General features: G+C 44.2%; 1 protein-coding gene across 1 annotated transcript in view; it reads right to left on the reverse strand.

The window, feature by feature from the left end:
- Nucleotides 1–25,002, reverse strand: part of LOC135203156 (zinc finger protein 43-like) — a 99,995-nt gene that overhangs the window by 53,947 nt on the left and 21,046 nt on the right. Inside the window, exon 2 of the mRNA XM_064232833.1 lies at nt 8,675–10,053. Within this exon, the coding sequence (XP_064088903.1) occupies nt 8,675–10,018 (1,344 nt within the window). The 5' untranslated portion in view covers nt 10,019–10,053. The remainder of the gene's footprint in view (nt 1–8,674; nt 10,054–25,002) is intronic.

The raw sequence follows: 25,002 nt of genomic DNA on the forward strand, positions 1-25,002 counted from the left end.
TACATCTAGAACTGGACGCCAACTGACGACTGCTTCGGTACTAGGAAGATCCTGTTGTAAAAACCTGGGGACCCCAGGTCCGCGACTTGTTCCACCGCTCTTTTGTCGATCATCTGCTGAAGGAGATCGAATAATACTTTCTTCTTTTCTCCCTGATAGGATGGAGAAAGGTCTCTGGGAGTCGTAGAAAGAGGAGGAAGATCTAAAAGGGATCTTGTACCCCTGCTCCACGATCTTGAGGGACCAAGAGTCCGTGTCTCTCTCTCTCCACGCTCCCCGCAAAAAACTTCAGTCTGGCTCCGACTGGTGTCTGAAGGACATGCTTCTCACTTGGAAGGCTTTGGCTTAAAGGAAGCTCTTCCTCGTGAAAACCCTCTCCCTCGAGGAGCTGCTCTCGAGGGGGGAGCCCCACGAAAGGGCTTAACTTTCTTCGGCGGTCGAACCGCAGCTGAAGAGGTTGAAGGTACGGCTGACCGTCTTGTAGACTGGGCCAAAAGGTCCTGAGTTGCCTTCTCTTGCAAACTGTTCGTCAGGTCCTTTACTAAAGTCTGGGGGAAGAGATGGTTCGAAAGAGGCGAAAACAGCAAATCCGCTTTCTGAGCTGGAGTTACCGAACGAGCTGTGAAGTTTGCCACATTGCACAGCAAAGCTCTCTTTTTTAATAAAGCCGTTCCAAAATGAGATACGATCTCCTCAGAACCATCCCTGACGGCTTTGTCCATACATGCTAACACGCTGGACAGCTCCCCCAGACTGAGAGATTCTGGGCTTCTCGCTTGCAGATCCAGAACTCCCAAACACCAGTCAAGGAAGTTGAACACTTCCAGCGTCCTGAGCAGACCCTTCAAATGATGGTCAGTCTCCGTAGAGGTCCAGGTTACTTTAGCAGAGGGTAAAAGCGACCTCCTCTGCAAATCCACTAGGCTGGAGAAATCTCCTTGAGCCGAAGAAGGGATACGAACTCCTACTTCATCTTTGGTTCTATACCAAATGCCCCCTTTTCGCTAAGTCTAGCTGGCGGCAAGGCGAAGGTCGTCTTGCCTTGATCTCTCCTTCGTATCATCCAATCTTGGAGTTTCTTAAAGGCACGTTTCGTGGAGAGAGAAGTTTTCATCTCTACAAACTCCGGGGTTTTTCCAGTTTTAGATGAAGAAAACTGCGAAGGAGGAGACTTGGGAGCTGCGGGCTGAAACTTGTCTTCAAAAGAAGAACGCAAGAGTCGCACGAGGACTTTATAGTCCGAGATTGAAGGGGCCGCAGAAGGTTCCTCTTCAACCGATTCAGCCGAACTACTTAGCTCTCCTTCTTCTCTAAACGGAAGAGGAGACCGTCTGTCCGGAGAGGGCGTCCTAATGTCGGGTCTTGGCTTGATCAAAGGACCCCTATCCTTGCTAGAGGCAGCCTTATTTCGGCTGTCTTCTCTATGACGCTTACTACTCGATGAAGGTAGAGCGTCCTGACGAGGACGAGCGTCCTTAGCGCCATCCGCGGCAGTCTCACTTGCCAGAGAAGCGTCCTTACGTTTCTCAAACGAAAGGGAAGACCTTTTCGCTGGAATACGTGCCTGTGCGCGTAAACTAGCGTCTGGGGGTACGACTTCTTGGTCGGAATCCCCAAAAACGTCTTGAAAAGAGCCCTGAACGTCCTGGCGAGCTTCCTGCCAAGCGTCCTGCCGAGCGTCCTGGCGAGCGTCCTGCCGAGCGTCCTGTCTAGCGTCCTGGCGAGCGTCCTGACGAACGTCCTGCCTAGCGTCCTGCCAAGCGTCCTGACGAGCGTCCTGACAAGCGTCCTGACGAGCGTCCTGCCGAACGTCCTGCCGAACGTCCTGCCGAACGTCCTGCCAAGCGTCCCGCCTAGCGTCCTGACGAGCGTCCTGACGAGCGTCCTGTCGAACGTCGTGCAGAGCGTCCTCCTCAAAAGCGTCCTGACGTAACGTCCTTCTAGAGGACGAACGAGATCGGCGAATCGCATAAGGAGAAGCGATCGGCGAACGAGACGAAGTAGGTGAGGGAGAAGGAGACTGCTTCGTCCTCTTGACAGGCAGTCTAAGGTCCTTCCTCCGCTTAGGCTCGACTGCTGCTGGGCGAGTCCTCTGAGCCATAAGCGAGGATAGCTGGTCCTGAAGGGACAAAAGAATGTTCTTCGTAGGGGAAGAACGAACAGAGGAAGCAGGACTGATCCTGCGAGAAGACGAGGGGCGAGGGGACGCCTCCTTCCTTCTCACAGGTACAGCTACCTGCTTCTCAGGTATACGCGCCTGTGCACGTAACCCAGCGTCCTCATCGGAGGAGATCTTACCCCTTTTCTGAGGCGGAAAAGCGTCATACGCATCCTCCGACGAAAGTGGCGAAAGAGGACGTGAAGCGTCCTCCGCACGAAACGTCCTTTTCAGAGGACGAGAGTCTCTCCGAGCGCTCCACCCCTTGCGCGGGGAGGACGCTTCGGAGGACGAAAAGCACTCTTTCAGGACGCGCGCTCGTGCGCGCTCCTTGGCAGCCTGGGACTTTGCTACAAGGTCTGCCGAAGGGACGCCAGATCGGTGGGAAGCCCCCGTAACCCTCTTGCGGCTTTCGACATACCTACTCCCTGAGTCTTGGGAGTCTGATAGAGGTCTAGGCCTAGAGGCATTATGGGGCCGATCTGACGCCCCCTCCACAACACTAGGAGCACGATCACACACTTGCACCGAGCCAGTCTCTAAGGCTTTCACTTTGGTCTCCAGAGTGCGAAGAGACTCCAAAATCAGAGAGAGAGCATTCGCTTCTCCCGACACAGAATCAGAGCCCGAAGGCAACACAGGTTTAGGGGTTGCAAACTTTACAGGTGTTAATGTAGGAGAGATGTTAGCCTTACTTTTGGTAGAACCACTCCTGGAGGAAGACCTCCTGATCCTATCGCGCTCCAAATTAAGGCGATAGGACTCATATACTCTCCAATCATCATCGGTCAATCTCTCACATTCATTGCACCGATTATCAATCAAACAATTATGCCCCCTACAACTCATACATACTGTGTGGGGGTCTACCGATGCTTTCGGTAGCCTCACCTTACAATCAGCCCTCACACACACTCTGAAACTCACAGTACTTGATCCAGACATATCTTATATAGAAAAGTCAATCCAAAATCAAAAAACGGTCCACTATCGCGCATGCCAATTCAACAATCCAATTCAATACCAAAAAACCAATCAGATACTTAAAAGCGAGTCAAATTCCAAAAAATCCTGAGCAGAGGTCTGTAAACAGTTGTTTACCGACCGGCGACAGAAAAAAATATGAATAGAAAATGGGAATGGTTCCTGATATCCGCCTCCCAGCGGCGGGAATGGGTACTACCACCTGGCCGCCCACTGCGTGTGCCGCGAGTTTTGAAATTTCTGTCGGACGTCAGAAAATACAGCTATATATATATATCTGTCAGGTAAGTGGCATGAACAAACAATGCATTCGTGTACAGTTTTTTGAAGTTTGAGATGATTTGCTGATCCTTGGGCTGGATGAGAGGAGTGGTATTAGGGGGAAAGAACTTCATAGTGATGAATTTAAATTTGTCTAACAGCCAGTCTTCCAAGCCAGGAGGATGTGCAAGAGCATTGTCCATTACCAGGAAGCACTTGAGGGGCAACTGATTCTCTTGCAGGTATTTTTTCACACTCGGGCCAAACGCTTCATTTACCCACCCCACAAAAATTTGCCTCATGACCCATGCCTTTTTATTGGCTTCCCACATCACAGGTAATTTATTCTTTATGGTTTTCTTGAACACTTGGGGAGTTTCAGAGTGATACACAAGTAGGGGTTTCACTTTGAAATCCCCACTGGCGTTCCCACAGACCAAGAGTGTTAGCCTATTCCTCACAGGCTCACAATGTGGCCTGGCAATGAACTTTCCTCCTGTGTGATGTAAGTCTGTTTTAGAAATTTTTTTCAAAACATGCCTGTCTCATCACAATTGAAGACCTGTTGTGGGAGGAATCCTTCAGCCTCAAGATACTCTATGAATTCACCAACAAATCCTTTGGTGGCATGTTTCTCTGAGCTCGCAGCCTCCCCACGCTGTACAACACTATGGATGCCCGTACGCTTTCTGAATTTTTTAAAACCAGCCTCTGCTGGCCTTAAAATCACTATGAGCAGCACTAGTTATTGACCTCTTCTTATTTAAATCAGCATGCAACATCCTAGCTTTCTCACAAATGATCTTTCAGACACACTATCCCCTCTTTTTTTCATTGATCGACACCAACAACAGTCCTCAACATCTTCCACTAATTGCGGGCTCTGTTTCGATAATGACGTGACCTCTTTTGCAACATCAGCTGCCTTGATTTCATGTTTCTTTGCTAGGATAGAGCTGATCGTCGACACTGACTTGCCGTACATCCTAGCGAGATCAGCTACACGTGCACCACTTTTATACTTCGCTACAAGTTCTTTCTTGAATTCAATTGTATTCCTGGTCTTTTTTACCGAAGGGCTGGCACTTGCAACTTTCTTTGGCCCCATGATGGCTACTTTGCAATGAGTTTTTACAGCAAAATTAGCACAAAACACAACATACACATGCGGTGATACCAATTATGAGCGGAGTGATGCAGACTATGAGTGCAGTGATGCTTGTTCAGCGAGAAATAAAGCCAGACTGGGTCACGAGAGAAGATGGGATGCTTTGTTTGGGTGCTTGATATGGGGGCCGGTCATGCGATGGGCCCCAGATGGAGCGTTTTTGAGTACAGGCGGTCCCCGGGTTACGACGGGGGTTCCGTTCTTGAGACGCGTTGTAAGCCGAAAATCGTCGTAAGCTGGAACATCGTCAAAAATCCATAAAGAAACAAAAACCTTACTTTGAATTGAATCCTTTGGGTGCATTGAAAACTTATGTAAACAAACTGCATTCTTATGGCATTTTTCATCAAAAAAACCTTCAAATATTGATTATTTTGCATTTTTGGTGTCATATTTTATCTCCCAGATGAGCGTTGTAGGCATCGTAACCCTGGAAATAACGTCTATTGACAAGCGTCGTAACCTCGGAACGTCGTAAGCCGACACCGTCGTAACCCGGGGGACTGCCTGTATATGAAAACCGAGGAAACATACAATAACCGAGACAAAATTTTGTAGAAAAAAAGGCTACGAAAACCGAAACGTACAAAAAGTCATACAAACACCGAGGTTTGACTGTATGTATTTCCATAGTTCACACTGTCTTGGGGAAATATCATAAATTCTGTGTACATAACACAAGAAGGTCCTATTGATTTTCTGGGTCCTTGTTGTTGGCTGAGAATTTTATTTCTGAGATAAATGGACCATCTCATGACATTAAACTTGTTAAATCCACCTGACATGGCTAGATCAATGAAGAACAAAGCCACTGTTACCAGACATGGGCCAAGAAATTCAGGAAAGTAAATATGATATGAAGGGCTTAAAATATTTGTATGGAACATTTTGTAATGAAACACACATCTACATCCAGCATGATAAAAAACTAATTCAAGTTATCTTTTGAGTTAGACCGTTTTTACCATAAAATTTTTTCTTATCTGAAAAGTGCAGCCCATATACATATCAAAACAAATTTTATATTAAAAGATCTACAGGGGTGCTACACTAATAGCCCTTGTCTCCACATAGATTGCCACTAAGGTTATAGGCAGGTGGTACATCTGACATTCCTTATTAGGAAGCATATTTACTACTTTTAAGATTGTTAACTAAAGCATATTTTTTCTACTGACGTAGCATGATACTAGTATCAACTTATTACACTGGAATTTTTCTTGATCCCATGAAAAATGACAAAATGTTTTGCATGTAACCTCTTAAGTACTTTAATTTTAGAATTATAAAATTTTTCCATCAAGTTACATAAAAGAAAAACATAAGCAACCATTTCCTACCATAGCTTTTCAGAGAAATCACTATTCTATGAAGACTCAATTTGGTGCTTCATCAATACCTACCTAGCATCAAAACAGTTTTCCACTACATAGCAAATATTCAAATCCCTCTCTCTCTCACATCAACATAGGCTTCCTTTACTGCTGTGGTTACATAATTTTTAGTACATACATTAAAAAAATAGAGTTTTCTCCTCTCTGAAGCCTCCACAGTTCTCACAGAGTCAAGCAATATCAGTAAGGCAGTCCCCTGGTTACGACGGGTTCGGCTTACGACGTTCCGAGGTTAAGGCGCTATTCAATTATATTCATCAGAAATTATTTTCAGGGTTACGACACATGTTCCAGGGTTACGACTCCTACAACGATGATCTGGCACAACAAATATGACACCAAAAATGCAAAATAATCAATATTTGAAGCTTTTTGATGAAAAATGCAATAACAACGTAGTTTACATAGTTTTCAATGGACCCAAAGCATTAAAAGTAAGGTTTTCTTAGGATTTTTCACGATGTTCCAGCCTACGACCATTTTCGGCTTACAATGCGTCTCAAGAACGGAACCCCCGTCGTAACCCGGGGACTGCCTGTATACTACAGAGAGACACATTTACAAAGAAGTACTCTTCTTCTAGTTTCAGCTAAAAGCCTAAAAGTCATATACAGGCATTCCCTGGTTATCGGCGGACTTGGTTATCAGCGATCCACTTTTACAGGTCGAGTTCTGGTTATCCGTGCCACAATATACCTTAACAGAGGTGCCATAATGGTGCTTATGGCACCAATAACTGGTTATTAGCGCCATAATGGTGCTTATGGTGCCAATACCTGGTTATTGGTGCCATAAGCGCCATTGTGGCGCTATAAATCGCCGAGTTTCACTTAATGGTGGTTTTTGTTTATCTGCACCCCCTCGGGAACGGAACCCCCCCTAATAACTGGGGACTGCCTTTACTTTTGATGGTTGTCAGCGTCTACAACTTCCTCCCACTGTCACAGAGCTTTCGAGTTTTACCTTCCCACCAAATAGGAGGTAATTATACTCATTTATAGATTACCAATATTCTGTGGCCTCAAAACTGGCCATCTGACCACTAGTGATGTTTTAAAGGATGTTTGTGGTTAGGGATGACTCAACCAAAGGGTGCTTATTCTCAATATGTGCTCACTACTGTGTGAGGTACCATCTGAAGTGTAACTTCCCTTATTCACCATTTCATTCTTTTCCTTTCTCTTACACCTCTTCCCATGTAGCTCTCCAACTTCTCTATATTATCTCACTCATATTTTAAAATATCATTCAAGAATAAATTTTTTAGGCCAGCTATATGTGGGTGTAGAGAAGGCTTTGTGATCCAGTTACCTGACTTTGTAATAATATGAATAACATTAACATGTTTACTATAGAATTCTGCTAGCTGCCCAATCAGTGAGGTTATGGTTCAGGCAGACCAGTCTTTGGATGGGTGACCTCCAAAATGGCAATCTTTGGATGGGTGACCTCCAAAATGGCAATCTTTGGATGGGTGACCTCCAAAATGGCAATCTTTGGATGGGTGACCTCCAAAATGGTCTTTGGATGGGTGACCTCCAAAATGGCAATCTTTGGATGGGTGACCTCCAAAATGGCAATCTTTGGATGGGTGACCTCCAAAATGGCAATCTTTGGATGGGTGACCTCCAAAATGGCAATCTTTGGATGGGTGACCTCCAAATTGGCAATCTTTGGATGGGTGACCTCCAAAATGGCAATCTTTGGATGGGTGACCTCCAAATTGGCAATCTTTGGATGGGTGACCTCCAAAATGACAATGCCATCAGAATCTAATCCCTTGAACATCACTGTTGCAGGGTTTTGGGGAGCAGCAGACTCACCAAAAATACTTGTTGAAAAACCAGAATGGTACAAACTGGAGCCATCCCCTCCAAAGAGAAAGGGCATTTAAATAATACGTGTAATCATAATGGAAAAAGAAACCCACAAAATGACTGAGTATAGTGGTCCCCCCATATTTGCAGAAGATGCTTAACAGGCCCCCCCCCCCAAAAAAAAAAAATAGTTAGAAAATGCAAATAGTTGGAACCCCTATAAAAACTCTTAAAATGGCCTATTTTGTTAGTTAAAACTCAAGAAAAAGCCACCAAAAATGTTTATACCGGATTTTTTAGTATTTTTATCACAAAAAGTGCATTTTATGAAGAAATTGATACAATATAACAGGAATTTGTGAATATTTCTCATAGAAAAATACCGCAAATAGGGGAATTTCCAGCGAATAATGGGGGAATATGTTCCTGAGAGAAATTCGTGAATGCATGAGTCTGGGAATCCGGAAAACGCAAATACGGGGGGCCCACTGTATAACTTGTTTACTTTTAAGTATTTACATATTTACATAGTATTTTACTCAACACTCAAGTACTTTCTCAAAAGATCTCTTGAGAAAGAGCCACAGATAGGGCCTGAAAGTACTCAAGTGCTGAGTAAAATACTATGTAAATATGTAAATACTTACAAGTAAACAAGTTATACATAGTACTCCGTAATTTTGTGTTTTTCTATCTTCAGAAGAAAACTGAAAGTAATTTTTATTTGGTTCCATAATAATAATAATAATAATAAGTTACAAAATCTAGTCTAATAAGAGCAAAGAAATGATACGTACATTAATCATGAGAAATTAATAAAATATATGTCACTGCAACTATAAACTACAAAGATTGCAATAAAGAAATTTATTCATGCAAATTAATAAAGTACCTGTATCTCTGTTGCATGGACCACTGCTACATGTCTCCATAAGTTCTTCAAGTGGACAAACTCAGCTGAGCAGAGTAAACACTTCTCAGTTTCAGGGCCATGTGAATTGCTTCCTGGATTGCAGGTATTAGTCTCTGACTGACTTGAATCTGGATCCACAATGCTATCACAGGCTGTTTCACTCACACTATCAGTACAGTTTCTATTATAAGAGACAGACTCGAGACTGTTACTTTTATATTTTTGGGCACAGGAATTTTCACTATCTAAATGTTTTGTCAAAGATGCTTTGGTAACAAAGGAGGCACTGCAATGCTCACATTTATATTTATATAAAGTATGTTTCTCCTTATGAACTTTAAACTGGTGTGATGTCATGCAAAATGTTAGACAGCAAATATGGCACTGCTTTTGCTGGGTTTTGTGGTATACAAAAATGTCACTGTCATAGTAGACTTTATCACAGATGGGGCATATGAGACTGTTTGTCCCTTCTTTACGATGGCAAGAATACTGGTGTTTATCAAATAAGTCAGCACTTATGCACTCCACCTGACACGACTCACAGGAAAAGTTTGATACATCATATAAGTGTTCTTTCAAAAAGTGATTGCTGAGACTTTTAGGGTCCTCTGTTTTCTCTCCACAGTAGACACAGGTATTTTTCTCTACCATTACTTTTGGATGAGTCTTGGCATGATTAGCAAGACTCTTTCGGGAATTGAATTCTAAATGACATTTGTCACAAGAAAACCATACTGTGTTACTATCCTCATTACTGCACGAGGGAGTGGGAGATTTATTTCCACATGAATCTGTGGCTTTTAATCTTTTGCCAGAGGAACCTTTTCCACATGCACTACCAAACTGAGCTTCAATTGATCGGACAAATTCATGCACTTCTGTATGACCAGTTTCACTTGGGTTACCAAAACTTCTTTTATCTGAGTTTTCATTTTTTTCAAAGCCTTCACTACGTTTGGTATTCAGAGACAAGACATTCAGTTTTTGGATCCGAAATGACTGATTCTCAGAAGTTGACACAATTTGTGGCAAAGTATCAGTTTTACCAGTTCCAGCATAATTTGCAGAAATTTTTCCAACTTTTAAAGTGGTTGTTTTAGTATATGATTTACCACTGAAGAACACTGGTTGCATAGTCTCTTGAACTGCTGTCTGATTACTGCTACCCAAACCTTTTTCTTTGTCATAGTTCTTTGCAGTCATGATAATTCTCCTTGAAGAGAAGCCTTGAGAATTGGTGGTGGCGTCTGATTTTTTACTGCTGAACATCTCTAGGGAGTCATCAAAATTCATAATCACTGGTGCTGACATGGTGATCATTGCAGTTCCAGTGTCATGCAGTCAGTTTAACATCCCTGAAACGAAGAAGAGAGTTTTAAGATCTTACTTTATAAAACTGAAATACATTTCACACTATAAAACCACAATTTCCATAGAAATCACTTCAATATATTTATAATTACCGTAGGTGAAGATAGATATACCATTGTGAAAAGTACTGGTATGTCATAAATTTCTTTCAGTTGGCCAGGAAAATTTTTTACCAGTTTCAAATCACACTTCTTAGTCAAAGAAGAACAATGTGTAAATAAAATAAAACTAGCCTTAAATCAACTCCAATCCATCACTATACTGTACTAGTCATACATGATCAATAAGTTAGTCTATTAGTATGCATATGATAGTTATGATACAAGAATGCCCTTATCAGCTCAAAACTACATTGGCATAGGTGATTTACCTACATACCTTTAGACTTTAAACATGTACATACATTAAATTTAGGGTATGATGAATGAAAAAAAACTGTTACAGATTAAATCTAGTATACTGGTACCATTACTCTCAAGTTATAAGGTAAGCATGCTGTACCAGAGGTGTTTGGCATTTTTAGGACTGTTGTAGCTTAGGGCAAATATAGCTGTCATTTAAAAGATCTTTCTTATAAAAGTTTAGGTTTTATATTTTCAATTCTGCATTTTAGCATGGCATCTGCCCATAAACATAAAAGGATGAACAATGCAAAGGACATGCTTATGACTACATAGATGCAAGTCACCTAATGATATACATATCACAATCTGAGCCTTAGTTTCTAAAGACCAGGATGGGTTAGGTAAGACGCAGCACCCTAGAATAGACTAGACTACAAATGAATGGCAAATGAGCAATTCAGATGGGAAAGCTCTTTGAAGAGCATTATTATTGTTAGATACTGCACCCTAGCAAAGTTAAATCAAGATGTAGACTAGCCTAGGCTATCCATCCCAGTGAAAGGAATCACTGGTGTAATGTGCAACATTACTACAAATACATTAAATACTAACTGATAAAAACATGAAGGCTTGCATTATATTCTAAGTATTTCATAACTTCTTGGGCATTGTTTGGGAAGCATTAGTCAATAGCAGCAACATTTGTTTTATACATGAGCAATTATTCAATCTTGCTCGTTTTTCTCTTAAGTAATAGTTACACGAGCCAATTAAAATTCTCATGGTGAAGTTCCCATAAGTTTTCTGACTCCTCTCATTTTCACTTACACAATATATTTATTTGAACCATGGTTATCATGTAATTAAGAAGTAATAAGGAAGTGCTATCTTTAATATGCAAAAAAGCACATAGTACATAAAAAGATTCTTTGTCACTCTGGAAGTAACCCCCTCCACAAACAAATCTCTCTCTCACAAAATGATATTGTTAAGATACAATAAAGTTTGTTCATACTTACCTGGCAGATAACCTGGCAGATATATATATTTTAAGTACCCACCCACCTCCCCTCAGGAGACAGTGGAGATAGAAATCTGATAGAAAATGGGAATGGTTCCTGATACCCGCCTCCCAGCGGCAGGAATGGGTACTAACCACCCTACTCCCACTACGTGTGTCGTAAGTTTTTAGAAATTCTGTCGGACTTCAGAGAATACAGCTATATATGTATCTGCCAGGTAAGTATGAACAAACTTTATTGTATCTTAACAATATCATTTTGTTCATGAAACTTACCTGTCAGATATATATATAGCTGAATCCCACCTTTGGCGGTGGGAGAGACAGAAAAGGATTTTAGGAAACATATAAATGTAGATGATTGACATCTTGGTTCCTTACCTGTTAGCATAGCTGACTTCGTGATTACTGTCACCCAAGCCTGCATCTGCTTCACTAGAGTTACCAACAAGGTAGTAACCTGTGTAGCTGGTGCGCTCTAGATGATCTGTCAACGGGGACGAGACCACAATGTGACTAGACCATGACCATACTTCTGAGGGCAACGAGGCAAAACCACCACCTAAGTTAGCCTAACAAAATACTCCCATAAACCAAAGGCTAAAAGAAGGGACGACCGCATTCGGCGGCCGACCCTACAACCATAAACATTACAATTATTAAAACTCACCTACCCTTTTCTATGGGAAAGGATGAGTGCTACCTCCTGCCCCCAAAATAGTGTCTGCGGCGACGTATGGTCCAAGAGAGTAACAATTTTCATATGTCGTTCTCACCTCCCGTAGGTAGTGCGAGGCGAACACTGAGTTACTCCTCCAAAAAGTGGCACTTAAAATGTCTTTGAGGGCCATATTCTTCTGAAAGGCTATCGAGGTCGAAATAGCCCTTACTTCGTGAGCGTTAACTTTTAACATCCTAAAGTCACTATCTTTGCAAGAAGAGTGCGCCTCCTTTATGGTGTTTCTTAAAAAGAATGCCAGTGCATTCTTGGACATGGGCATATTTGGTCTCTTGACCGAACACCATAAGTTCTCCGCAGAACCTCTACAATCCTTTGTTCTACGAAGATATTCTCTAAGAGCCCTAACAGGACACAGGACTCTTTCTGGCTCTTGACCAATGATCTCTGCCATACCCTTGATCTCGAACGTTTTAGGCCAAGGATTGGAAAGGTTTTCGTTCTTAGCCAGAAAAGACATACCCAAAGAGCAGACCGCATTATGCCCTTTGAAGCCGACGTGTTTACTAATAGCCTGTATCTCGCTAACTCTCTTCGCCGTCGCCAGAGCAGTTAGGAATACAGTTTTCTTCGTCAAATCTCGCAAAGATGTAGAGTAAAGAGGTTCAAAGCGACTTGACATTAAAAACTTGAGGACCACGTCTAGGTTCCACGAAGGTAACTTTGGTAGCGGCACCTTGGTGGTCTCGAAAGATCTCAATAGATTATGGAGATCCTTGTTATTAGCGAGGTCAAGACCTCTATGGCGAAAAACCACAGATAAGACACTTCTGTAGCCTTTAATGGTTGACACTGCAAGCTTCAGATCTCGTCTAAGATAAAGTAGGAAGTCGGCGATCTGGCTCACAGAGGTCGTGGTAGAGGAAACTCCTTTCTTTCTACACCAGCTTCTAAAAGCTGCCCACTTCGATTGGTAAACCGCGATTGATGAAGGTCTCCTCGCGGTGGCGATACCTTTAGCCACAGGTTTCAAAAAACCGATCGCTCTGGCCAACTTCTGGATAGTCTGAACGCAGTCAGACTCAGAGCGGAGAGGTTTTTGTGGTACCTCTCGAAGTGGGGCTGTTTGAGTAGATCTCTCCTTAACGGAAGAGATCTCGGAAAATCCACCAGGTAGGACATCACCTCTGTGAACCAGTTCGCTGCGGGCCAAAAGGGGGTGATTAACGTCAACCTCGTCCCCTCCGAAGCTGCGAACTTTCTCATCACTTCCCCCAGAATCTTGAAGGGGGGAAATGCGTAGAGATCTAGGCCCGTCCAATCCCATAAAAGGGCGTCTACTGCTACTGCCCCCGGATCGAGAACCGGGGAGCAGTAAAGAGGAAGTCTCGCCGTTCTTGAGGTTGCAAAAATGTCCACCAAAGGACATCCCCAAAGACCCCACAGCTCCTGGCATACGTCCTGATTGAGGGTCCATTCTGTCGGCAGCAACTGTCCTTGTCGACTGAGGAGATCCGCACGGACGTTCTCGACTCCGGCAATGAACCTTGTCAAGATCGTGATCTCTCTCGCCTTCGCCCAAAGCAGAATCTCTTTCGCTAGAGCGAACAGAGAGCGAGAGTGTGTTCCTCCTTGTTTCTTCAAGTATGCCAGGGCTGTGGTGTTGTCCGAGTTGACTTGGACTACTCGACGGGAGACTTTGTCCTGAAAGAACTGGAGCGCTAACTGAACAGCTGCCAGCTCTTTGAAGTTGAAATGCCAGGCTACCTGTTCCCCTCTCCAGGTGCCTGACACTTCCTCCCCCCCTAGTGTTGCTCCCCACCCCGTGGATGACGCGTCGGAGAACAACACTAGGTCGGGGTTCCGAAGCTTGAGGGATATGCCCTCTGACAGCTTCCACGGATCGAGCCACCATCTTAGATGGCTCTTTACCTCTTCTGAGATGGTTAACATCATGTCGAAGTTGTCCTTGTCTGTCCAGCTGTCCGACAGGAAGAACTGAAGAGGTCGGAGGTGTAGCCTCCCCAGGGAAACAAACTTCTCCAGAGAGGAAATGGTCCCCAGCAGACTCATCCATTCCCTCACTGAGCATGAATCCTTCCCTAGAAAGGCTGACACTTTTTCTATGCCTTGTTGCTGACGTTCCTGGGACGGAAAAGCCCGAAAAGCCACTGAATCCATCTGAATCCCCAGATACACGATGGACTGTGTTGGGGTCAGATGTGACTTTTCGAAGTTCACCAGAAGTCCCAGGGACGCAGCTAAAGACAGAGTCGTTTGCAGGTCCTTCAGGCACCGGGTCTGCGAAGAGGCTCGTATGAGCCAGTCGTCCAGATAGAGCAAGATCCTGATGTTGGAAAGATGGAGCCACCTCGCCACATTCTTCATTAAGATGGTGAAGACAAATGGGGCCGTACTCAGTCCGAAACAAAGAGCCCTGAACTGAAAGACCTTTCCTTTCAGGACGAACCGAAGGTACTTCATAGATTGGGGATGTAACGGGACGTGAAAGTAGGCGTCCTGAAGGTCGAGTGATACCATCCAATCTCCAGGTCTTAAGGCCCCCAGAACTGACTGAGGTGTCTCCATCTTGAACCTCTGCTTCTCTATAAAGAGGTTTAGACGACTTACGTCCAAGACCGGCCGCCACCCTCCCGATTGTTTCGGTACAAGAAACAATCTGTTGTAAAATCCTGGCGTTGCCAGGTCTAAGACCTGTTCCACTGCTCGCTTCTCGAGCATCTGCTCGAGCAGGTCGAAGAGTATCTTCCGCTTTTCTCGAGGATACGACGGGGACAAGTCCCTGGGAGTGGAAGTCAGCGGGGGCGGCTTTACAAAAGGGATCTTGTACCCCTTCTCTATGATGTTGAGAGACCAGGTGTCCGCCTCTCTTTCTCTCCAGGCCTCTCCAAACAACTGCAGCCTGGCTCCTACCGGTGACTGAAGGAAGGATCTCTCACTTCTTGCCCCTAGACTTAGCCGGGGCTCTACCTCTAGGAAGACTCCTTCCTCGGGGTGAAGATCTAGCGGAAGTCCCTCGACGAAAGGGCTTCTGCTTTCTATTCGATTGGACTCCTGAAGACGTGGAAGGGCCAGCAGGACGTCTCGATGACTGAGCCAAAAGGTCTTGAGTGGCTTTTTCCTGAAGACTTACTGCCAGATCCTTCACCATAGCCTGGGGGAAGAGATGACTCGAAAAAGGCGCATACAAAAGTTCTGTCCTCTGTGAGGGAGAGACAGACTTAGCCGCAAAATTGCAATAGAGCGATCTTTTCTTCAACAAGCCTGCTGAAAAATGAGAGGCTAACTCCTCTGAGCCATCCCTGACGGCCTTGTCCATGCATGACAATACACTGGACAGCTCCCCCAAGCTGATCGAATCTGGCTTACGAGACTGGTTGTCTAACACTCCGAGACACCAGTCTAAGAAGTTGAAAACTACCAAGGACCTAAAAAGGCCCTTCAACAGATGGTCAAGTTCCGAAGTCGTCCACGACACTTTTGCTGAAGCTAAAAGAGATCTCCTTGAGGCATCCACAACGCTGGCGAAATCTCCTTGCGCTGAAGTAGGAACCTTCAATCCTAACTCTTCGCCGGTTTCATACCACATCCCTGCCTTACCGCTAAGTCTAGACGGAGGCAGGGCAAAAGTGGTCCTTCCCTTTGCTTTCCTAGACTCCATCCAGGTTTTAACCTTACGGAAAGCTCTCTTGGTAGACAACGACGTCTTCATTTTCACAAACCCTGGCGTCTTGCTTGCTTTCGACGACGAAAACTGCGATGGAGGAGAAGGAGGGGCAGAAGGAAGGAAGGTATCCCCAAACGAATCACGGAGCAGCCGAGCCAATACTTGGTAGTCTGAAGAAGCCGACGTCGAAGGTTGTTCTTCGTCAACATCCTCAGAAGAACAGCTTAGTTCCCCTTCTTCCTTACCCGAGTGAAACCCCGAAGGAAGAGGCAAAAGTCCTTTCGCTCCAAGTCTCATGTCAGAACGACGTCGAGAAGAAGAGGGCAGCGGACCCTTAACAGAATCCTTAACAGTCACAGGGTCAGAAATCAAAACTTGAGGAGAACGTGAAGTTGTAGGAAGACGTGAAGCGTCAGCAAAAGACTCAGGAACAGCGTCCGAGTGATAGCGAACTTCCACATTCGCGTCCAAAGTGCTCTTACGACTATGTTTACTAGCGTCCATCGGAGCGTCCAACCTAGCGTCCCTCCAAGTGTCCAACGAAGCGTCCAAATCAGCGTCCAACCGAGCGTCCAGCGAAGCGTCAAAAGAAGCGTCGAGCGGAGCGTCTCTCCTAACGTCCCGCGAAGCATCCCTACGAACGTCCCGCGAAGAAACAGGGCCTGTCACCTGATGAGCGTCCCGTTGAGCGTCGACACGAGCATGTCAAAGAGGAGCAGAACGTACTGAAGTTCGTCCGACAGGAACTACATCGTCGCCAGCAGAAACGTCGAGGTTGGAATGCCGAGCGTCCTCTCGTCGAGAAGAGAGGGAAGCGTGATGAAACCTCTCTCTTTCATGACGTCTACCGCCACCTCTAGACGAACACTGGGGAGAAGAACGAAGTCTAGAGGGCGAAATACCAGGAGACGGGGATGAAAGAGGAGCAGACGGAGAAGACTGTCTTGTTCTCTTGATCGGAAGTCTGTCGTCCTTCTTGCGACGAGGAACCGTCTCCTTCTGCTTAAGTAAAGCGTCCAGTTGCCGTTGCATAGCAAGGATTATCTCAGTCTGAGAAGTCTCCTTACGAGGAGAAGAGCTGTGCCTGTGAGAAGGTGAGGGGCGAGGGGACGCCTTCTTCCTTCTCCCAGGAACAGCCTTGGCTCTAGAGCGACTGGGGCGCTCGAAGGCGTCATCATCAGATGACGTCCTAGACTTCTTCTGGGGCGGAAAGGCTACGCTTTCCGGAGAAGAATGCCAATCAGACAGAGCATGACGTGAAGCGTCTTGATCTTGAAAAGTCCTTTTCAAAGGCCGCGAATCCGGACGAGATTCCCACCCCTTGCGCGGGGAGGACGCGTCGGAAGACGAGAAACAATCTTTCAGGATGCGTGTTCGAGCACGCTCCTTAGCAGCCTGGGATGCGTCCACAGGAACTGCTGAAGGGACGTCAGATCGGTGGGGGATCCCCGTAACCCTCCTTCGGCCTTCGACATGCCCTCTCCCTGAGTCCTGGGAGTCCGGCAGAGGTCCCAGCCTAGAGGCGCTATAGGGCCGATCTGACGCCCCCTCCACTTCACTAGGGGCACTATCACTGCACTTAGCACTATACCTGTTTTCAAGGGCAAGAACTTTAGATTCAAGCATTTTCAATGAATCCAAAATAAGCGAAAGGGCATTACCCTCCGCAGACACCACTTGAGGGCCCGAAGGCAACACTACGGGGTTAGGAGACACAAAATCTAAAGGAGGGTTAGAAGGGGTTACCCGATTTACTCCTGGAGGAAGACCTCCTGATCCTGTCACGCTCTAATTTATTAACATAGGATTCATACGTCTTCCATTGCACATCACTCAAACTTTCGCACTCATTGCAGCGAAAATCATACCTACAAACTTGTCCCCTACAACCTTTACACAGTGTGTGAGGATCAACCAAGGCCTTTGGTAGCCTCACCTTGCATTCATCTTTCACACACACACCCTGGCGCTAGCCGAACTAGATCCAGACATATTTAAGGAAAAAACCAAGCCAAAATCAAAACAATCCAAAGTCTCGTATGCCAAGCTATCGATCCAATAACAAAAAACCAAAAAGTCAAGAGGATACTCAAGCCAATGAAAAGTTTTCCAAAATCCTGAGGCGGAGGTGCTGTAAACAGTTGTTTACAACACCGGCGACAGAAGAAATCTGATAGAAAATGGGAATGGTTCCTGATACCCGCCTCCCAGCGGCGGGAATGGGTACTAACCACCCTACTCCCACTACGTGTGTCGTAAGTTTTTAGAAATTCTGTCGGACTTCAGAGAATACAGCTATATATATATCTGACAGGTAAGTTTCATGAACAAAACAAATTTTGGTTAACTGAGAGTCACACTCCAAAATTAGGAAAAGAGAAAATGTGTGCCTTCTAGTTATACACCTCCTAGACTTTAGGAATATAATATGTGCCATAAGGGGGAGACAAGAGATGTCCCATTTCAATTAGTACCCAGTGTGTATAGTTGGTTTGGAATAAATTTCTGTACAGCGGTCCCCCATATTCACTGGAGATGCGTACCAGACCCCCCCCGCCCCCGCGAACGTTTAGATTCCGCGAATAGTTGGAACCCCTATAAAAACACTGAAAACAGCCTATTTTGGTAGGTAAAATTCAAGAAAAACTCACTAAAAATTTTTATGCCTAGTTTTTTAATAGTTTTATCACAAAAAGTGCATTCTATGATGAATATGATGAAAAAACAGGAATTTGTGGATATTTCTCATAGAAAAATACTGCAAATAGGCGAATTTCCCGTGAATAATGGGTAGATATGATCCAGAGAGAAATCCACGAATCCATGAGTCCGCAAATCGGGAGAGCGTGAATATGGGGGTCCCCACTGTACTTCAATTTCATGTCCTTTTATGTCAGGTTACCATGATAGGTCCAGTCATCTGCCAGGTAAGGAGCAGCCAGCATCTAAAGTTAGGAAAGGTAACTTACTCCTTTGCTCTAGGTCAAGTTGGGAGGGGTCCAGGGGGTTGAAGCACCGTAGCAGGTAGGACCCAGCATCCTAGGTTCAGCTAGGGAAGGTATGGTTATGATGCATCCCTATACCTAGGCTTCTGACATCTTTGGATAACACTACAAAAACATTATATCTTGCCAACACAAAAATTCAGTACTAAGACATGGTTGAATGATAGTCATTTTAGCAATTTTTTCCAACAGGAATTGAGGGGCAAGCGAACAGTAAGTGATGTATGTACTGATAAAAACATAAATACGTACGTACTTGCATACTGAATTTTCCATCCACTGTTGTTCTTTTGAAACTATTTCAATATTTTCTGGACATTGTTTGGGGTGTTAGTTGCTTGTAGTGGCACATGTGCTAGGCACAAACATGCTTATGTAATTATTTTGTACTTATTACCACCATGTAATAGTGAAGTAATTTTTATCAAATAAGTTTAAAACACATGGTTAAGTTCCCAAATGTTTTCAGGCTCCAATATATCCAGTTCAACAATGGCTGTTTGTGTAAAATTTGGCAATAATAAGGGTAGTGTCTTCATTAATTTCATAAGCAATGTCAACCACGAAACAACTCTTTATTCATCTGGAAGTGACATGGTTCCTTCCAAGAATAAATGGCTCTCCTTCTTTGCTAGGCCTAAATGCCTCCTATAACTGAATCGAAGTAGTATCAGGGCTGAGACTGTAATAGTGGAACAAATGTGTCCAGTCAATGTCAGAGGCTCCTCCACTTCCAGTTAAGACCAGGCATGCAAGGGTAGCTTGATGAATTTACATATTCCACTTTTATAAGTTATACTGTTCTAGGTCAGGTTAGGATGGGGAGAAGGGGGGGTTAAAGTTTCCCCTGCCAGATAAGTACCCAGCACCCTCAGTCAGGTTAATGAAGGGTGCCCCAGCCAGGTAAAGACCAGGTTAGAATAAAGATGGTAACACTAAGATTATAGTTTGTACATTTTAGATCATTCCTTCTTGTTTGTGCATTTCAATAGCTTTTTAGCTACACTCAGAATCATGGATCCTGCTGGGTCCCCCCATAATTGTTATATAACTTTAGGAGCAGATGCAGAGCAGGGTGACAGGCTAGGTGTGAGAAATCTGACCATCATAACAGGCCAAACCTAACCTTTTTTAGAATGACATGTCCTGACCTAACCAAACCTTACCTGCATGGCCTGACTTTGGACACCATGCCCAGACCTAGTACGGAGCTTTTTTATATTTTTTCATTTGGATTTTGGCATTATGCCAAGCACTGGGGCAACTAAGGCCATTCAGCGCTGAAATGGTAATTGATGGTAAAAGGTTTGAAAGGTGTTACAGGAGGAAAACCTCACAGTTGCACTATGAAACAATTGTTAGGAGAGGGTGGACAGTAAGATGGAAGAAAGACTATGAATGGAGGTACCATAAAAGGAATGAAAGTAGTTGCAGCTAGGTGCCATAGAGATGCTGCAGAGAACCTTATGTAGTGCCTACGTTGCACCAAATGAGGTGCACTGATGGCACTACCCCACTACAAACGGGGGTTAATTGGGAGCTTGGCTCTCCCTGGACATCTCCAAGCAACACTAGCCTAGGCTACCCCTTTGTGGCAGTAGGTTCAAATCCTTCAGTTTTGTCTCACTCACTTATCTAAAACAACAAGGCCGAGGTTATTTCCAGGGCACCCTGTACCGAATATTAAAAATCCGAATTACATACAGGGTGCCCTGTACTTAAAGGCCGAGGTTATTTCCAGGGCGCCCTGTAGTGAGTATGAGAAATCTGAATTGCGTACAGGGCCCCCTGTACCGTTCATGCCTCTATGTAAAGGCGTTCCGTAACCATTTTTTGCGGCAGCGTTATCGTAAACTCGTGGAATTTGTTCGTTCACACAGATTTCGTTTGTTAAACTAAATTCGTGCTAGTGATTTTGCTTTCGTTGTGCTGCAAGTTACTTTATCGTATTGTGTGTGAACTTAATTACTTTCGTTATTAGCCATGGGTCCCAAAAACGATGCTGAAGTTCACAGAAAGAAGTGGATGCTTTCTATGAAGACAAAGATGGAGATAATCAAGAAGTGTTAATGTTTTCTGCCATTTGTTAATGTGTTTCGTAAAGTTTAGTGCTAATGTTTTCTGTAATTTTTTATTGTTTCGTAAAGTTAAGTGTTCATGTTTTCTGCCATTTGTCCTCCTCCTCTGTAGCCACTTTCGGACGTCGCCTCACTCGAAAGGTAAGGTTCCACATTTTACTACATATGTATGTACATATGCGTACAGTATTTCTTGTACCCTGTACACTAATTCACTTTATTTACAGGTACAGTCATGGTTAGGTTAGTTATTGAATGGTCCAAACTGTTGTATTTCATTGTTTATTGGTCAATTTAGCTTTATGATAAAATTTACTGTGGTGTTTTTGTAGGGCTTGGGACGAATTAGGTAATTTACATGTAAAAAGTAGTTAAATACAAAAAAATCAGGTTATGAAGGCCGCTTCGGAACGGATTAATTTCGTAACCTGAGGCACTATGGAAGAGTTATGGAGTTCCATTTGACAACGTGAGAGAGAGAGAGAGAGAGAGAGAGAGAGAGAGAGAGAGAGAGAGAGAGAGAGAGAGAGTGTAATTGGTGGTTGGATGGTTAACGACTGTATTGGCTGTTGGCGAGTTCTAGGTCGTCTGCTGGTCCTGTTAGTTGTTGGAGTTCTGTGTTTTGGTTAGTTTTTTGAGTTAGTCTTTGGTGAGAGCTGGTGATAGACAGTAGAGTTGGCAGCATTTCAGTTAAGGCATTGAAAGTCAGTTGAGTTGTCTTATTGATTTGTTGTTTGTTTTGTTTGGTTTGATATTGTTGCTTAAGAGTTGTTGTACCTGTAGCTATTGTTAGATTTGTTGTGCTATGAGGTTTTTGTTGGGTTATGTGTGAGTTCCTGAGGGTTGTATGTGATTGTTGTAGCTAGTTGAGGGTTGTTGTTGTTGTGATTTCTTGGTGTTGTAGTGGGTGTGTGTTGCCTTTTTTTGTGTTGTTTTTGTGTTAGTGATTGGGTGTGCAGTGGTCTTTTGTTGTGGTTGGATTCCTTGGTTGTTGTTGTGTTCCTTATTGGTTTGTTGTGTTGTTGAGTTGTGGTTGTGTTCCTTGTTGTTGTTGTTGTGTTGTTGAGTTGTGGGGTTGTGGTGCTTGGGTGTTGTGTTGAGTTGTGGTCCTTGGTTGTTGGTGTTGTTGTGTTGTGGGTTGTGGTTCTTGGTTTTGGCTTGTGGTTGTTTTGTGTCTCAGCGACATCGACCAGCGCACAGCACAGGATAGCCCGGAGTATCTGGAGTGGTTGGTAAGTACATGTGTTTTGTGTTATTTTTTTTTTGCTTTTTGTAGGTATAGGTCAATTGTCCTGCGTGTATGCTGTAGTGTAAAGAGGAAAGTGTGACTGGGGTGAGTTGGGCAGCTGGAGTGATTAGGTTTATGTGGGGGGGGATTTAGCCAGCTTATTTTTTTTAGCTTGTGATCCCGCCACAGCGCTACTGTAATAATGTCGTACACTCTACACCAGGATCAGTGATCAAATTCAAATTTAGAACTGATATTCACAGGGGACAGTCTGTTTTTGCTTTCAGGGCATTTTGTCTAGTATAGGCTTATGGAGGCTTATACCAATGTTGAACAGTTTTGCGTTCAAGGCGCCTTTTCCCCTCTACTAAAGTTGGAAGGCAGAAATCAGTCTTGCACTAAGGGCGTTTTTTTGCCCTGTATTGATCTGGAAATCAATTTGGCGCTTTTGGCAGTGTGGCGATGCTAGAAAAAGATCTTGAATTCAGGGCACCTTTTGCCCTGTACCGATGATACTTGTCTTTAGGGTGGCACCTTTTGCCCTGTAGATAGTTGCATTTAAATGGCTCTTGGTGCCCTAGCCGATGCTGGAATTATATATATACAGGCAGTCCCCGGGTTACGACAGGGGTTCCGTTCTTGAGACGCATCGTAAGCCGGAACATCGTAAAAAATCCTAAGAAAATCTTACTTTTAATGCTTTGGGTGCATTCAAAACTATGTAAAATGATACTGTTATTGTACAATAAAGTTTCATACATACTTACCTGGCAGATATATACTTAGCTATAGACTCCGTCGTCCCCGACAGAAATTCAAATTTCGCGGCACACACTACAGGTAGGTCAGGTGATCCCGCCGCCTGCCGCTGGGTGGCAGGAATAGGAACTATTACCGTTTTAAGCCAGATTTTTCTCTTCCACCTGTCTCCTGAGGGGAGGTTGGGTGGGCCATACGATCGTATATATCTGCCAGGTAAGTATGTATGAAAATGGAATTTTTATTCTAAAATTAATATTAATAATACATACCTGTATAATTTATCTAGCCCTAAATCCCCAAAAACCGCACCAAAATTTACCACATTGGCAACCCTGTTACCTCCTATTCTGTCCGCCAGTTGGCAACACTGTCGTTGACAGATACGAAAACCTTCCCTCAAATCAGTTGTGATAGGCAGATCGTGGGGTAGGATGGGTGGGACTAGATAAATTATACAGGTAAGTATTATTAATATTAATTTTAGAATAAAAATTCCATATTAATAAACATTACCTTAATATAATTTATCTAGCCCGATTAACCACATTGAAAAGGAGGAGGGAATCTGAATACAATTTCCCCTTTGGACAGAATAGGAGAAAACAAACAAAGAAATATATATCATAGGCAGTCAAAACTCAACCCAAGGTCAAAGATACTAACAACTCAAAGTCTCCTACCATAATGCCACCAACTGCGGTAGCACAGGACAAGGAGTAAGTGCATAGTCAGTCCGTCTGTACTAAAGTCAGGTGACCGACCAGGTGACCAGTCAGACGAATTGCGGACAGCAAGGCTGCACCCTGAAGACTATCAAGCACTATTCTTTCCCTAAAGGATGAGTGTCTGGACTGTCTGGGCGATTCAAAGCTAAGCAAACCTTGGGGGTGTATCAACGCAACCCGAAGTCGCCAGCAACGAATCGGCTCATGAGCAACTCCTAACTCTAGCTTTCTGGTGCCAAGAGAAAGGAGCGCGGAGCAAAAAGGCGATTCAGTCCCGAAGGACGAATGCCTGACAGTCCAACCTGGTCTCATGTTACACGATCATCGGGGGTGTATCAACGCAACCGACTTCGTCAACAAGAAACTCAGGGCTACTAAATGTCGCCTGATCTCCACGAGTGTCTGACTCTGAGAAGACAGGTGAGACAAAAAGTAGATGGTGAGCGAGTCACCAGATGACAGCAGACGATCCATCGACTAATTCCCTGTCCAGGACAGTGGAAGAAGCAGGAGTCGTCAGGACAAGCGAACCAGTGGCTAGTCCTAGGTCAGCATCGACTCTGGGAGAAGCGTAGTCGCCAGTGCCGACAACCAGTGGCTGGAACCATTTCACACTGAAAATGGAAGCAGCATGAGTTGCCAAGCAGTCAGTCCTTGTCATCAAAAACACCTAAATACAAACTGCCTAATTCCCATTATAACTACGTCAAAAACTGCCATGGGTTATAATACAAAAACAAAAAATATATACAACAAAAAAATTAATGAATAATATACAGGTAGCAACCAAACGTAAAACAGGAAGACTACCTAATTCTCCTGTCTGACGACCTGTCCTGCCATCACCAACGGGCCCAAAGAACGAAGGTCGCCTAGAACTAGAGAAATATCCCTCAAGTAAAAAGAGGCAAAAACAGAATTAGAACGCCAAGTCGCCGCCTCAAGCACCTTGGCGACTGAGACATTCTTCATAAAAGCTACTGATGTAGCAACTGCTCTAATACTGTGTGCTCTCGGCGTCTGGTCTTCCCCAGCAGCCGAACCACCAGTTTTAACGATCAGATCTCTGAGAAAAAAGGATACACCATCCTTTGAAATAGGTCTCTTGACATTTCGGGGTGAAACAAACAGATGACGGGGACGACCCTGAATGTCCTTCGTGCGGCGTAAATAACATGAGAGCGCCCTAACAGGGCAAAGAACTAATTCCTCATTTAAATTACCAACAAAGTCGACCAGCGACTTCAGTACGAAAGACTGGGAATGGGATTATCAGACGATTCAGTCTTTGCGACAAATTCAGGAAGGTATGACAAAATCATGTCTTGTCCAGATCTGGCAACCAGAAAGAGTGTGCTTGCAGTTCACCCACCCTCTTGGCTGTAGCCAGTGAGACAAGGAAG

The sequence above is a fragment of the Macrobrachium nipponense genome, chromosome 33 (assembly GCF_015104395.2).
Source record: "Macrobrachium nipponense isolate FS-2020 chromosome 33, ASM1510439v2, whole genome shotgun sequence".
Lineage (NCBI taxonomy): Eukaryota > Metazoa > Arthropoda > Malacostraca > Decapoda > Palaemonidae > Macrobrachium > Macrobrachium nipponense.